We start from the raw sequence: 15,761 nt of genomic DNA, 5'->3' as shown, positions 1-15,761 counted from the left end.
GAAGGTAATGGAAGAGAAGGAGACCTGATCACCTACCAGACTGGAGCTTCAAAGAGACAAGCTGGGCAGTGGCAAGGTTCACAAATGCACATCCAAAAGATTTGGAAACAGGTGCATGCATGTGCATGCACCCCAACGGCCACTTTCTCACCTTTGGCCAACTCAGTCAAACTCAGATGGTATCCCCTGGGCATCAACCACATGACTCACAAGCTGTGCAACCTCTTGGGACGTGTTTGATGGGATCATCATCGCACTCCCCCACTCTCCGGGTTTTTAAGCCAACAAGGTTGAGATAGGGTGCAACCTGCACAAGTGGCTTCTCTACTGGTAGGCCTGCAGGAAACAACGTCCTACATTCGCAAAGGCCGTTCCAAATCATAGCAAGAAGATTTTATGCTCTTGCATGCCATTGCAACCGTAGCATCTCCCCAACTCTCGGACCAAAATGCCTTGAAGTCGTGCTTCAAAGCCTTTACAAGAAATTTATCCCTGCTAATACAACAACACCTATTATGAGCAGCTGGCGAGGTAGTAGGAGGCAAGCTAAGAGGCGTAGGTAGAGGTTGCATCTAGGAATTTGGGCTCCATCGTTGTAGCCTCTAGGTTGTGCATTGAACACAACTTCTTGAATCTCCAAAGTCTACGCTGGTGCCTATAACGTACCCCACAAGCACACATAACCATATTGTGCATTATCTTTGTAATGAGTGTCTTTCAACTTTTTCAACCAATCAAAATTTGTGCAGTTTTTGAAAAATAACCATTTCTTTTTCATTAGCAAAAAGGGAAGGCATCATTAAGGCCTCACCCCTTTGGGACACGCCAAATAGTGCTTTCTACCAAAATTTGGGTACATACTACACACTGCCCCTCTCTCTCTCTCTCTCTCTCGTCGCCTGTAAACTTCTAGCTGGGAAAATGAAGGTGAGATCGGCTGTGAAGAGGTTATGTGAATTCTGCAGGGTGGTGAAGAGGCGCGGCCGTATCTACGTCCTCTGTAAGGCCAATCCCAAGCACAAGCAGCGGCAGGGCTTCTCCACGCTCTCCTGCACGTGAGCTCCCTTGCTTCTCTCTCTCTCTCTCTCTCTCTCTCTCTCTCTCTCTCTCAGACACAAAGGCACGCACTCTTGAACACACATTTGATTGTCTTTGAGTTATGACCTGCTTTGGCGACTCTGAAAGTGAACTGTCCTTTCTTGTTTTTTTTTGTCGCGATTGCTCAGATTTCGTCATTGGATTGCAACGTACTGTGTCAAAACATAACCGTTGTCAACCTGCCTTCAACATAGGAAATACGTTACTGCATTTGCATTTGCTTTATCGCTACGTAGCTCAGAGGAAAGGCACATTCGATGCAAGCTTTGGACATGGTAGCACTTAGGGTGCATTGCATGGTTGTATTGGCCTACTAGCCATTGCGCATGCATTTTAACTTTTGAGCCCATTTTAGTTTACTGTATTTTTTTCTGGGTGGGCTATAAGTAATTGACCCTCTTGTCTCATGTTGTAGGCATTGTCATTCCATGCCAGATTTTGTGGCTGACCATTGCCAGCACCATCTTCCTCCGTCTCTCTTTTATTGTTTGTGTGCTTCTCTCCCTTTCGTAGCATCAAAGCACAAATGTGGGCACACATTGGGGACTTGTCTATACGCCTAGGAGACCTTCTCTCAAATTGTAAAGAAGTTGATTAAAAGTAGTTTTTTATTGTAATCTTGTTTAGAAGTTTCTGGTCTATGTATATGTTACAAGATGGAAGCGCATATGAAACAAATCAAAGTGAGATTGAGTGAGTCGCAAATTGGAGACTAGAAGATGGGTTGCTCTTTGCTAGATTTTGCCATCTCTTTGGATTTGTTCACTTGGTTCCGGCACTTCTTAGGGATATGTAATAGGGAGTGAGGTTGTCTTTTGTGGTTGTGTGTGAGTGATCTTGCTTGGTCATGTGTGGTCACGTCCGTTAGAGTTTTGGAGAACAGTTCTTGCGTTTTTCGCCTAGCTCTAGGAGAGAGGGTTTCTTTGTGGTTGTGCCCCACTTTTTGAGGCTCATCTTTTGTAGGTTGGTCTTGGGTGGTGCCCACTTCGTGTCCAATATGGCTGATTGTAGGCCTTTATCAATGGGGTGCATTTTTTAGGCACTATGACTTTCCATATTCCCATTATGTGGGCAATCAGTTTTTGATTCATTACCGACTTGACAGGCAGCTGGACGGCCTCTTGCAATCTGGAGTGAACCTCGTCAAGCGGGTATTTTTTCAGGTGATTCACATATTTTGGGTTTTTGGAATAATTGATCAATATTGTCATACATGTGTCAACCTGTAGTTAACATTTGTACTCCGTTCCGTAGAGGTTCCCCGTCGAAAGTTTGCCAAAATCTTCGTTGGTTTCTTTTGTTCCCACGCTGAGACTCATCTTTTCTTCATATCCTCGCAGACTAAAGGTTGGAGGGGTGTTGTCTTTGTCAAATTCTTGGTGAGAACTGTAACAGACTTAACACAGCCTGCCGCAAAACGTGCCGCAAATCGCGGGGGTCCGTACAACGTTGCCATGTCAGCAAGGTGCCGTAATTTGCGGGGTCGGTACTGTGCTGTCACGTCAGCAAGGGACTCTTCGTCTTATCATTCTAGTGTCCCTTTGGGCCCCATCGGACGGGACATGCCATGTCGTCACTTTGTGACATAACCCATGTGTTGCGAAAAGGATCAGATCCTCCGTAGAAGAAGGATCGTTTTGAGCTTTGATATGATTGTTACATGCTTGGACAATCCAAGCGAGAAGTCAATAGCAACAAACGAACAAAATTTGCAAATAATTGAACTTGAGAGAGAGAGAGAGAGAGAGAGAGAGAGAGAGAGAGAGAGAGAGAGAGAGAGAGAGAGAGAGAGAGAGAGAGAGAGAGTTGACACCCCCACGATTGGCGCCCCTATCAATATTTCTTTATTATTGCTTTGCATACCTACAACTCCCGAGGGTCCTCTTCTTCGAGACTGTGTCGAGATGCCCTCTGAGGGAGGCCCCAAGGGTCCTTATAAACAGTACAAGGGATCCTCAAAAGCAGAGCCCCAAAAGCATTAGTTCTAAAAGCTTCGGTTTCAAAAGCATTTGTTCCCAAGAGAGATAGTGCCCAAAACTACCAAAATTAGCAGTGCAAATTTCAAATCCCATATAGCAGTACCATGTGGCAGCCAGCGAGCCTCCTTGTCGTTGTCATTGTCATCGTCGTCGCAGCACCAAGCATGTCCAGCATTACCCATTAGTACCTCAACATCACCGCAGTACAAGTACCCCTCATCGTTGTCGTCGTTGTTGACGCAATACCCAATGTCAGGTGCAATAGAAGTGTTAAGGATTTAGCTCGGATCTAGTACTCCACACAAACACAAGGGTTACTTTACTTCAATCGAAAGAGAGATTGAAACTGAAGACAATGAATGAGAGAGACGCAGAGAGCGAGAGAGAAAGAGAGAGGACACCGCATGTCAGGTCCCAACCACCCTCAAGGTCTCCCTTGCTCTGTTGCTAGAGCAAGTACTTGCTTTATTACTTGCACAAAATGCTGATACAATGATGCTAATGTTGAGATGCTAATGGGTAGTTGATGCAGATGCTTGGTACTACTGAGAAACTGAAGGGTACTGCGGGTTCTTGGTAGTTGGTAGTTGGTACATGGTACTGTGGGGTACTTCGGGTACTGAAGGTACTTGGGTGTTAAGGACGCGAAGGTCCTTATAATCCTACGTTGAGCTAGACAAAAGCCAAGCCAAAACGCAAGGGGTGCTAGATGCTGGGTACTGCGTCGTCGACGACGACGACGATGATAATGAGGGGTATGTGTGCTGCTGAGGTGCTAATAGGTACTACTGGAGGTACTTGGTAGTGCGACGAGGAGGAGGAGGAGGCGATGGCTGAAACTGAAAAATCGCTGGTGTATGGCTGAGGGCTGAATCGGTGATGAGGCGAAGGGCTGAAATTGACGGCGAGGGTAGGGATGAATGGTGGCTGAAAAACACCGATGCTACTGGCTGAAAAACGCTGATGCAAGGTTGCAAAAACGTTGGTACTGCTGGTCCTTGAGAGGCTCTGGTGCCCAAGGGGCTTCATATATAGGTCTTTTAGCTATTTTCCCTACCTAATAAATGACTTAAGTGACTGTTCATATGCCTATATGCTTAAATGACTTAACTGTGCAAGTGAGGGTATGTAACTATAACCGGCCTGGACATGCACGTCTTGCTAGAGGTTCACAAGGGTGCCAGGCTAGGTCGTAAGCTAAGGCTGACGTTGCAGTGCGCACGTGACATCCCCCCTTGTTAAAGGTGAGGCACAACTGCCACACTTCTATCTATATTTCTGATGCTGAATGCTTCTGATGCTTGTAGATGCATAAACCAATGAAAACTCCTCCAAACTTGTGGATACTGTGGATGTAGGTAGTAGGTACTGTTGCAATGTAACCACCGACCAACCGAGTTACCAGGTAGCCTTACTACTATCGCAGAATACTAGCCTTGGTGGTGACTTTGCCTTGCGAGCAAGTACTGCCACTCGAATAGTCCTGTCATGAAAACAGTGTGGGTGAAGATGAAAGGTAAGGGTGCTCGAAGGTATTTCCAAGGGTTCCATGTCGACGGGAGTGGATGCATGCTACATGCGAATGCGAATGTAGAAGAGAGACCGTGTCTCCAAGTCCTTCAAAATCCGCATAGGTGGCAAGTAGATCGTGATACTCAAGATTTGGATTGTCGTGTATCCAATGTCGATTTTTTCAAAGATATAGCGATGAGACGGGAGCTCGCCCGATGCGTGATGGACTAAGGATGGGAGTGGCTATTAAGTCCGGGATCGGGACACAGGTTCTTTGAGAAAAAGAAACTGAGAGAGGTTCTTTGGGTTCTTGGTTCTACTGGGTACTTGGGGGTTCTTGGTACTTCCCTTAAGTTCGCAGAGTCGAAGCACGCACAGAGCTCTGATACCAATGTTAGGTGCAGCGGAAGGCTTTAAGGGTTTAGCTAGGATCTAGTACTCCGCACACAAACACAAGGTTACAACTTACTTCACTTCACTTGAAAGAGAAACTGAAAATGAAGACAATGAGAGAGAGAGAGAGAGAGAGAGAGAGAGAGAGAGAGAGAGAGAGAGAGAGAGAGAGAGAGACGACACCGCATGTCGGGTCCCAACCACCCTCAAGGGCCCCCTTGCTCTATTGCTATAGAGTACTTGCTTTGGCAACAGAGCAAGGGGGCCCTTGAGGGTGGTTGGGACCCGACATGCGGTGTCGTCTCTCTCTCTCTCTCCGTGTCTCTCTCATTCATTGTCTTCAGTTTCAATTTCTTTTTCAAGTGAAGTAAAGTAACCTTGTGTTTGTGTGCGGAGTACTAGATCCGAGCTAAACCCTTAAACACTTCCGTTGCACTTGACACAAGAGCAGCCTTAGTTGCCACATGATAGACCTGTCGAGCAGACTTTGGATCTCTTGGAGGTTCAGTCGTAGGTGCCTCTTACAGTAGGCACTGTCTAGAGGGAGCAGGAGTGCAATGTGCTGCGGAAGTGAATGATGGTGTATGGCTTAGGGTGAGTGCTCAGTGGTGCCAAAGTTACCCAAAACTGTAACGGAGAACGGGAACGGGGGCCCCCGGAACGTTTTCGAAACGCCCCCCCTCCCCCCCTCCCCCCGAAAAAGCGGAACTGGAATGGGGACCGGAATGGTAAGCTTAAAATATGCTTAAATTAGGTTGGATTTAACCTATATGTTAGTAAGAGAGCCATACACACCCATTAGTCAAAGTAGAATCCTATTTAGGCATGCTTTGCAATAACTCCTTAGTTTGAAGGCTTACACGCGATTGGGCACTACACACAATACATGAATTGGGATCATCCTTTACAGAAGCATCTTGATTCTTCATAGAAAGAACATAAACTCAAAGTTGAATAGAGTCTAGAATCCACACAAAAGCTTGGAGCAAAAAGATGATAGATGATAGATTATAAAGATGGCTTACAAGGCGAGTCAAGGCGCTACAAAAAGACATGTAGAGGCTAGAGTACTAAATAACAACTGTAAGAGTCACTAGGTGACATGTCAAGACTTAATCATGTTGGGTTAAAGGCCCAAATGGCCGGCCCAAATGACCCCTTTTGTGTATATTTTTAAAGGTTACTAACCTTTGAACTTGGCCACTAACTTACAAATGGTCCTATACTTTAATAAAGGGAATGAGAGCCCAATCTTGACTCTCACTAATTCCTCTTCAAGAAAACGTGCAGCCTCTCTCTCTCTCTCCTTCTTCAATTTCTCACGCTCCCACCTCTGCAGGTCATTGCCTCCTCTCCAAGCCTCAAGCCTTGCACATCTTCTCGTGCTCTATCACTTGCACACGTTGCTGCACACTCATCAACTGGTATCAGAGCAAATTTAGGGTTTGCTTCCAAACCTACAAACGTTGATTTTCAGCCAAGGAGGTCAACTTTCGCGCAAGGTTTTGCAATTTTATCGCCAAAGGACCCGTCCCCGGACACTAGAGGGCTCCCGATTAGTCAAATTGACTTAAAACAGGCTGAAATTAGGTCAAAATCAGCAAATTACAGGTTATGACAGGAAAATACAGGTTTTGCAAATCATGTATTAAGGTGAGGGAACATCTTTACTAGGTCCCCGCTACCTGAAAACAAAGAAATTGCTGAAAAACAGGTCCTAAAACAGGTGTTTTTCAGCAAATTTCAGATTTACGCAGGTTTTTGCAAGTGTATTTTTGATGCATCTACATTGAGAAAAGTGCAAATTGATGCAATTTATGCACATTTGACAAGTTTTGGCTATGTATGACTATTTGTGGCTCAATTTTCTGCAATTTGATGCTACCAATTGGGGCTTTTGCTCATACATGCTTCTAAAGGCTGTGCATTAGCCTTATGTGTGTCCTGTGAGGCTAAAAACAACTAAAATTGTTGTTTTTGAGCACAAATTCACTCACTAAAATTCCCTGCGCAGAAATTTCAGAAATTGTTTTTTGTGCTTAAATTGACTCATTTTGCCCCAAATTGCTCCTGTGACCATTTGGAGCTGTAGTGCACACTTCTGTGAGGTTATACTCCGGTTTTGGTGCATTTTGTCCAAAAATTCAGCGTATTAGCCCTCTTATTCGTGCATCTATTGCCTCATCTTCTTTGGATGTGAAGAATCTCTTCGAGATTAGGAGGTTCGATGGAACAGGTTTCGACCTTTGGAAAGACAAGATCGAGGGAATCCTTTTTCTCAAGGATTGTGAAGGGGCACTTGAACAGGTAAAGCCGCAAAATATGTCGGATGAAGCATTGGTTAGCTTGAACAGGAAGACAGTTACATACATCAAAATGGCTATGACCGATGAGACAGTCATTGATTTGAAAGGTCTCACAAATGCTTTTGATGTGTTGGAGAAGTTAAAGGCGATGTATGAGAATACAATGCCTGTCAACCAAGTGCATTTGATGCGAAAACTTGTTGGCATGCAGCTAGATGAGTCCAAGAGCGCTGCAAAACACTTGTCGTTGTTTACAGGTACTTTGTCGCAGTTACAGGATTCAGGTTTGTCTCCTTTTGATGATAAGCTGAAAGCTATCTTCTTGCTTATGACCTTACCTGATTCATGGGAAACATTGGTGGTTTCATTGTCGAATAACCCCAATTTGACCTTTGATGGTGTTAGGGGTTCTATCTTGAATGAGGAAATCAGGAGGAAAGTGGGTGGAGAGGGAGGCAGCTCTGCCAACATGGTTAGAGGCAGGACAGAGAAGAAGAATGTCTATGCACAAAGGAGTAAGAGTAAGAGTAAGGAAAGGGGAAATGCCAGCAAAGGCAAGGGTGATGTGACTTGCTATCAGTGTGACAGGAAAGGTCACAAGAAACCCGATTGCAGGTACTACAAAGCCGAGTTAAAACGGAAAAAGAATGGCGGAGACAAAAAGAAAGAGAAGAAGGAAGCCAAGACAGATGCACAGGACAGCTCAAAGGACAAAGAGAAGGCCAATGTGGCTTCTAGTGTTGTGATTGAGGAGCTGTCAGATGTAGAGGATATCTTGTGTACCACTTTGTGAGATGATGATGCTTATGACGTGATGCCTCTATTTATGTTCATTCACAGGACATGTAGATCACCAAGAGTGATCTTATTGATGCTTTGTTGATTGTCAATGATGCATTATCCAAGACTTGGATAGTTGATTCTGGTGCTTCATTTCATGTGACTCCTATCAAGGAGTGTTTCTCTACTTTTGATGCAGGCAAGCATGGCCATGTATACCTTGGAAACAGTCATGCATGTTCCATAGAGGGTATTGGCACTGTTTATCTCTCCATAGATGGCACAAATGAGCTTGTCTTGCATGATGTTAGATATGTGCCAGGAATCAAGAAGAGTCTGCTTTCTGTTGGTTAGATGGATATGCATGGTTACAACATCTTGTTTGAGAGAGGATCATGAAAAATGACTAAAGGCTCAAGGCTGATTGTAAAGGGTACAAAGTAAGGGACACTTTACTGCATGCATGGAAAGGTCATGTTGGGCAAGTTTATTGCGTTGGCTGAAATTAACTCTCACATGGAGTTATGGCACAAGAGGCTTGGCCATATGAGCCAAAAGGACCTTTCTAAGCTTTGTACTTTGAACAAGCTTGATGCTAAAGGCACAAAGCTTGACTTTTGTAATGAATGTCAATATAGCAAGCAAGTAAAGCGTTCTTATTACTCCGGTGTCTCTCGTAAATCTTGTGTGCTTGATCTTGTACATTCTGATGTATGTAACATGCCTACTAAGTCTATGGGAGGTGCATGCTATTTTGTCTCCTTTGTAGATGATCATTCTAGGAAAATTTGGGTTTATTTGCTTAAATCTAAGGATGAAGCCTTTGTTGCGTTTAAGAAATTTCATGCACTTGTGACCACCCAAACAGGTAGAAAGCTGAAATGCTTGCGTACGGACAATGGGGGGGAGTTCACAAGTGGTGAATTTAACAAATTTTGTGAAAATTTGGGCATGAAGAGGGAGCTTACTGTGCCATACAGCCCCTCTTCTAATGGTGTGGCTGAAAGATTTAATAGGACACTTTGTAAGAGAGTGAGATACATGCTGTCCATAGCTAATCTCTCTCATGGATTTTGGGGAGAAGCTTTGAAAATTGCAGTGCATATATGCAATTGGTCTGGCAAGCCTGCTTCATATGATCACTTACGGATTTTTGGTTGCGAAGCTTTTGTGCATATTAGACCTGAGTTAGAAGCAAACTAGATGCCAAGTCCATTAAAGGCCTCTTTATGGGATATGGTGAAGAAGGCGAAATGGGTTATAGGATTTGGTTACCTCAGCTCAAAAGGGTTGTGCGCAAGGCTGCTTCAAAAACAATTGTGCCTCAAAGCATGACCATAAAAGGGTCAAATTTCAGCATGACCAGCCACCTGTTAGGCTTATTCTTGACCCTCAGGATGAACCACATATGGCTGAAAATGTAGATGATCCAGTGGTGTTTGAGCCAGATGATGTTGGGCAACAAATTGAGGCTCTTGAAGGGCATTTGCAGCCACGAAACAATGCTGAAAATGGTGCTGAAAATGATGTACAGCAGCCCATTGTTGATGATTTTATCATGCCACCTTATGTAGACCCATTACTGAATAATGTGGATCATTGGGTGAGGCGGTCTAAGACGGACTGTGAGTAGATATGATCCCTCTTTGCATTACATTATGTTGACAGATGAGGGAGAGCCTCTTACGTATAAAGAGGCAAAGACATGTGAGCACATCGATAAGTGGGAGCTTGCTATGTTGGAAGAGATTAAAGCTTTGCATGCTAATCATACTTGGGATTTGGTGGAATTGCCCATAGGAAGGAAGGCTATTCCTAACAAATGGGTGTATAAAATCAAGACAATTGATGCAATTGGTTGCAAAGGGATATGTTCAAACCAAGGGCATAGACTTTCAGGAAGTGTTCTCTCCTGTAGTGAAGATGACCACTTTGAGTGTATTATTTGCCATAGTGGCTGCCCTTGTTTGGAAATGGACCAAATGGATGTACATACCGCTTTCTTGCATGATGATGTGGAGGAAAAGCTTTACATGAAGCAACCCGAGGGTTTTGTTATTCCTGGCAAGAAACATTTGGTATGTATGCTCAATAGAAGCTTGTATGGGCTGAAACAATCATGTAGACGATGGTACAAGAAGTTTGACCGCTTCATGCTCAAACATGGTTACAAAAGAAGCCATGCAGACCATTGTTTGTATACCAAACGTGATGAGGATGGCAGCCCTATCATTCTTGTGCTGTGGATGATTTGTTGATAGCTGCAAAGAAAAGAAGCACTGTTGATGCTCTTAAAGAGCAGCTGAAATCTGCATTTCAATGTAAGACCTTGGGGCAGCTGAACATATACTTGGAGTAAGGGTTAGAAGGCAAAGTGTCACGTGACACATCCAACCCTATGTGTCCGTGGACAAGCTACAACATGATCAGGGTTCAGTTCAGTCAAGTCAGTCTAGATTAGCAGTGATCTGGCACTTTTGTGAGTCTATTCGTAGACCGTGCATGCCCAGTCACTTAGTGTAGATGCATATCCTCTGGTTGCACACAGCATGATCATTGGTATTCCCAGCAGAATCCATTAGAATCAGTTAGGGGATTTTTCCAGTGCATTTAATCTATTTTCCCTATTTTTGGTATTTTCACTTATTATTTTTAAGTGACTTTCCAACAAAAGTAGGTAGGGCAATTTTGCTAAGTTAATATATAAGCAAACCCAAGTTAGCACTTTCTGGCAGAAGAGGCAGCAGGAGCTTCCCGCTCAACAGGCACCTTCTCAGCAGGAACCCCTCAGCACCCCTAGCGTTTTTGGATCCCCATCCTCGCCGCATTTCAGCCTTGGCGTTTTCATTCCTTGCATGATTGCCATCATCTACCAAGTCCTCTAGCGTTTGCAGATCTACCCAAAAGCCAGCAGAAGAATCAAAGTGTGCCTTACGCTTCAGCTTGTGGTTCACTTATGTATGCTATGGTTGCTACTAGGCCTCTCATAGCCCATGCAGTGGGAGTTGTGAGCCGGTTTATGGCTAATCCAGGCAGGTTGCATTGAGATGCAGTGAAGTCCATTATGAGGTACTTGAAAGGGACTAAAAACAAATGCCTCTGCTATGGTAAAGGACCATTGGAGTTGAAGGGATTTTGTGACTCTGACATGGTTGGTGATGTGGAGACATGGAAATCCACAAGTGGTTATGTGTTTACTCTTGCAGGAGGTGCTGTTTCATGGTGTTCTAGATTGCAAAAGATCGTTGCATTGTCTACTACAGGGGCTGAATATATTTCAGCCACTGAGGCTTCCAAAGAAGCCATTTGGTTAGCACGTCTATGCAGTGATTTTGGTTTGCCTGACAAGGCACCTATGCTTGGTTGTGATAACAAGAGTGCCATACGTCTGGCAAAGAATGCCATGTTTCATGCACGCACAAAGCATATTGATGTTAGGTGCAGCGGAATGAATGTTGTATTTTCTCAAGATTAGTGATCTTTATTGCTCAAGGTTCCTTTTAGTTCTTAGGGAAAGAGAGAGCTTTCCGTCTTATGGAGAGTGCTATGATCACGAACAAAGTGAGTGGATATTGTGCGTGCAAGTGAATGAGACTGAGAGAAGGAGAGAGAAGAGATACGACACCCGAGAGGTTGTAAAACCCTCCTCCGAAGGCCCCACTCTGGTCAGCGAGAGTGGTCTACTTTGATTGCACAAAGGTGTACAATGCGTATGCAATGGACTGATGCAATGGGACTATGCCGATGACGACGACGGTGATGACGACGACGACTTCGTGGCTGAAATCTGAGGTCTTCTATTTGCTGATTTTCGGGACTGTTTCGGTGGCTGAAACAGACTGTTTTGGCTGCGTTTACTTGGGCTGAAAATGGGGGAACTGTTGCAACCAATGGGGATGAATCTGCTACTGTATCCTAGGGCTGGGAACGCGGTGGATCTGATGTGGTTTGGGCTGAAATTCACTAACGCTGGGGCTGCCTTTCCCTTGCCAAAACGCTAGGCTGTGGAGACCAAAAACGCCAGCAAAGCTGAGATGTTGCTGATGTCAAAACGCTGAGCAGAGATGCTTGAGGGCGATAGGTTGATGTGGGGAAACGCCAAGGTGATGGCTCTGCTGCAAGAGAAGGAAAACGCTGGGAGTTCGGGGGTTATGGCGAGGTTGGGGAGTCCAAAAACGCCAAGGTGCTGAGGTACTGCTGAGAAGTTGCCTGTTGAGCGGGAAGCTCTTGCTGCCTCTTCTGCCAGAAAGTGCTAACTTGTGTTTGCTTATATATTAACTTAGCAAAATTGCCCTACCTACTTTTGTTGGAAAGTCACTTAAAAATAATAAGTGAAAATAACCAAAAATAGGAAAATAGGCTAAATGCATTGGAAAATTCCCCTAACTGATGCTAATGGATTCTGATGGGAATTCCGATGATCATGCTGTGTGCAACCGGAGGATATGCATCTATGCTAAGTGACTGAGCATGCACGGTCTACGAATAGACTCACAAAAGTGCCAGATCACCGCTAATCTAAACTGACTGGACTGACTGAACCCTGCTGTGGTGTAGCTTGTCCACGGACACATAGGGTTGGGATGTGTCACGTGACAATTGATGTGCGGTATCACTTAATTCGAGAAGTGCTTGAGGATGGTCTTATTACATTGGTTAAGGTCCATACATCACAAATCCAGCAGATGCTCTCACTAAGTGCTTACTCAAAGCACAACATCAGCTATGCATACAGATGGTGGGAGTCACATAGTTTAAAGGCGCCATTTATGCCTTTAAGTGGGAGGTTGTTGGGTTAAAGGCCCAAATGGCTGGCCCAAATGACCCTTTTTGTGTATATTTTTAAAGGTTACTAACCTTTGGCCAAGTTCACATTGAACTTGGCCACTAACTTAAAAATGGTCCTATACTTTAATAAGGGGAATGAGAGCCCAATTTTGACTCTCACTAATTCCCCTTCAAGAAAACGTGCAGCCTCTCTCTCTCTTTCTCTTTCTTCGATTTCTCACGCTCCCAGCTCTGCAGGTCATTGCCTCCTCTCCAAGCCTCAAGCCTTGCACATCTTCTCGTGCTCTATCACTTGCACACATTGCTGCGCACTGATCAACAATATACACTCACTCACTTATTCCCTCTCAAGAGATCGTGCAGCCTCTCTCTCTCTCTCTCTCCTACTTCGATTTCTAGCGCCCCATCTCTGCAAACCAGCGCCTCCTCTCCAAGCCTCAAGCCTTGCACATCTTCTCGTGCTCTATCACTTGCACATATTGCTGCGCACTCATCAAATCACTCATGTGGTAGTGCAATACAAAAAGGGGGCAAAGCAGGTGGCAACAAAGGAAACAAATATCAAAAACCAATGAGCAATGAGTCATGACTCATGCCTGATGTTCACCTATGGGTAGGGACAGAAGAGCGTCCCACCTCCCAATCGGTAGTGGAGTCCTGGACATCGTGAATATCATCCCAATCCTCCTGGATAGGCTCATCCTCCTGCCTCTCCAACCACCTTTGCCTCTGCCTCTATCTCCCACTGTAGAAAAGGATCTGTCACTTTGGATGCTGACTTGCAAAGCATTCTTTAGTTTGCACTGACAAAAACAAGGTCATTTGCTTTGGATCCCAAGTGGTATGTAGGGTGCGTTAGTGAGATTTGGGAGTGGAGACCGGAGTAGTATTAGGCATTGAAAATGCCGATCGAATGATGTCGCCGCCGTCTCCGTCGTTGCCACATTACTATCACCACCAATCGATGAAGAAGGTGTAGAAGAGGGAAAAACCAAGTTGTCGGGGTCAATTGCGGGACGCTTAGGCCTTGCCACTTCTTTCTCTTCTTTCTTGGCTTTGAAGGTGGCATCCTTGGCTTCAAATACCTTGAACAATTGCTCTTGACGGCCTTGGATATTGCTACTTGTTGTCCCTCTAGCTTTAGGAGGTGAGCACGAACTTTGGTTGTGCCGGATTGCCGTTCGAAGCCGCATAGTTTGCACTTCCATTCGCATGCACCACTGGACTTCCCCAACACTCGGGAATGCACTTCATCGCACCATGATGCTTCGTCCTTCTTGGCACCCAAGGGGTCACGCTCACTTGATGCAGAAGCTTGCGCTATAAGTGATGAGAGTCGAGAGAGGAAGGAAGCTTGAGAGAGAGAGAGAGAGAGAGAGAGAGAGAGAGAGAGAGAGAGAGGATGATGGAGCTTCGAGTGTGAGCCTTGAGGCTTGAGGCCCAAGGGAGAGGGAGACGGAGAGAGCGCCTTCAAACTTGAAAGTTGAGGGAAAGGGAGAGATGGAGCAGTGGAGAGTGAGGGAGAGGTGGAGTCTTGACTCTCAAGCTTGAGCCTTAAAGCCTTGAGGCCCAAGGGAGAGGGAGAGAGGTGATGAATCATGACTCGAGAGAGATGGAGAGATGGAGAGGTGGAGAGTGAGCCTTGAGGGAGAAGTGGAGCCTCAAGCTTGAGCCTTGAGGCTTAAAACCTTGAGGCCCAAGGGAGGGAGAGAGAGGCTAGAGCCTTGGCTTGATGAAGAGGTGGAGAGATAGCCTTGAAGGCTTGACAACCTCTTGCCTTGGCCCTTGAGGCTTGAGGGAGTATGAAGATTCAAGATTGAAGAAATGCCTTGAGATTTGGGGCTTATATAGGAGAAGAGAAGACCCCCCCCCCCCCCCCCCCCCCCCCAAACCATTCAAAAGACGCTCAATTGTCCCCAACAGCCAGATTTTTAAAAACCGTCAAACGACCACTTTTTTGAAATGCGCCGTTCCGCCCGTTCCGACCACTGTTCCGGTTATAGAAAATTAGGGAACACCGTTCCACCCCTGTTTCCGTTCCGCCCCCCGGACCTATCTGGGAACGCGTTCCGGGAATGGGAGGGGCCCGTTCCGCCCGTTCCCTGTTACTATTGTGGTGCTCAAGGTTCCTTTTCAATTAACGGAAGGGAGAGCCTTCCATGCCTTAGTGAGAGAATGTGCAATGAACAAAACACGAGCGGAATGCAACTGTGAGTGAGTGTGCAAAGAGTGCTAGAGAGAGAGAAAAGAGACGACACCAAATGGGGTCCCAAACCCCCCTCCAAGGGGGGTTTGGGACCCCCCTTGTGCTCAAGGTTCCTTTTCAATTAACGGAAGGGAGAGCCTTCCGTGCCTTAGTGAGAGAATGTGCAATGAACAAAAAACACGAGAGCAGAATGCAACTGTGAGTGAGTGTGCAAAGAGTGCTAGAGAGAGAGAAAAGAGACGACACCAGATGGGGTCCCCCTCCAAGACCCCCCCCCCCCCCCCCCCTCCCCCCTCCCCCCCTCTATTGCTAGAGGAGTATTTGCTCTAGATTGCACAAAGGTTTGGTACAATGCTTCTTGATGCTATGAGGCTAATGAGGCTATGTCGACGACGGCGGCGGCGATGAAGACAACGGCGACATGACGGTGATGACCGATCTGCAAAAACGCTGGCTGATCCGGTCCGGCTGGAAAAAACGTTACTGGTCGGCTGAATCTGAAAACGCTGACTCTGTCCAAGGGCTGAGAATTGAAGCGCTGGCTGAGGTCGAATCTGAAAACGCTGAAACTGTCCAATGCTGAGGGCGCTGCTGTCCCGGGGCTGAGAGTTGGAAACTGTGGCTGTCTAGGGCAAAAACGCTGCTGTCCAAGGGCTGAGAATGGAAGCGCTGGCTGGTTCAATGCCAAAACGCTAGGCA

The 15,761-nt window shown here is 45.7% G+C and overlaps 1 protein-coding gene across 1 annotated transcript in view; it reads left to right on the top strand.

The window, feature by feature from the left end:
- The first annotated feature begins 851 nt into the window (after positions 1-851).
- Positions 852-15,761, top strand: part of LOC147464091 (uncharacterized) — a 42,775-nt gene continuing 27,865 nt past the window's right edge. The window contains exons 1-2 of the mRNA XM_086530263.1: positions 852-1,055; positions 2,204-2,261. Coding sequence (XP_086386389.1) covers positions 922-1,055; positions 2,204-2,261 — 192 coding nt within the window. The 5' untranslated portion in view covers positions 852-921. The remainder of the gene's footprint in view (positions 1,056-2,203; positions 2,262-15,761) is intronic.

The sequence above is a fragment of the Adiantum capillus-veneris genome, chromosome 2 (assembly GCF_014529385.1).
Source record: "Adiantum capillus-veneris isolate H3 chromosome 2, ASM1452938v2, whole genome shotgun sequence".
In the NCBI taxonomy this organism is placed as follows: domain Eukaryota; kingdom Viridiplantae; phylum Streptophyta; class Polypodiopsida; order Polypodiales; family Pteridaceae; genus Adiantum; species Adiantum capillus-veneris.
Note: the sequence above shows the minus strand (reverse complement) of the source record. Positions and strands in the feature narration are given on the sequence as shown.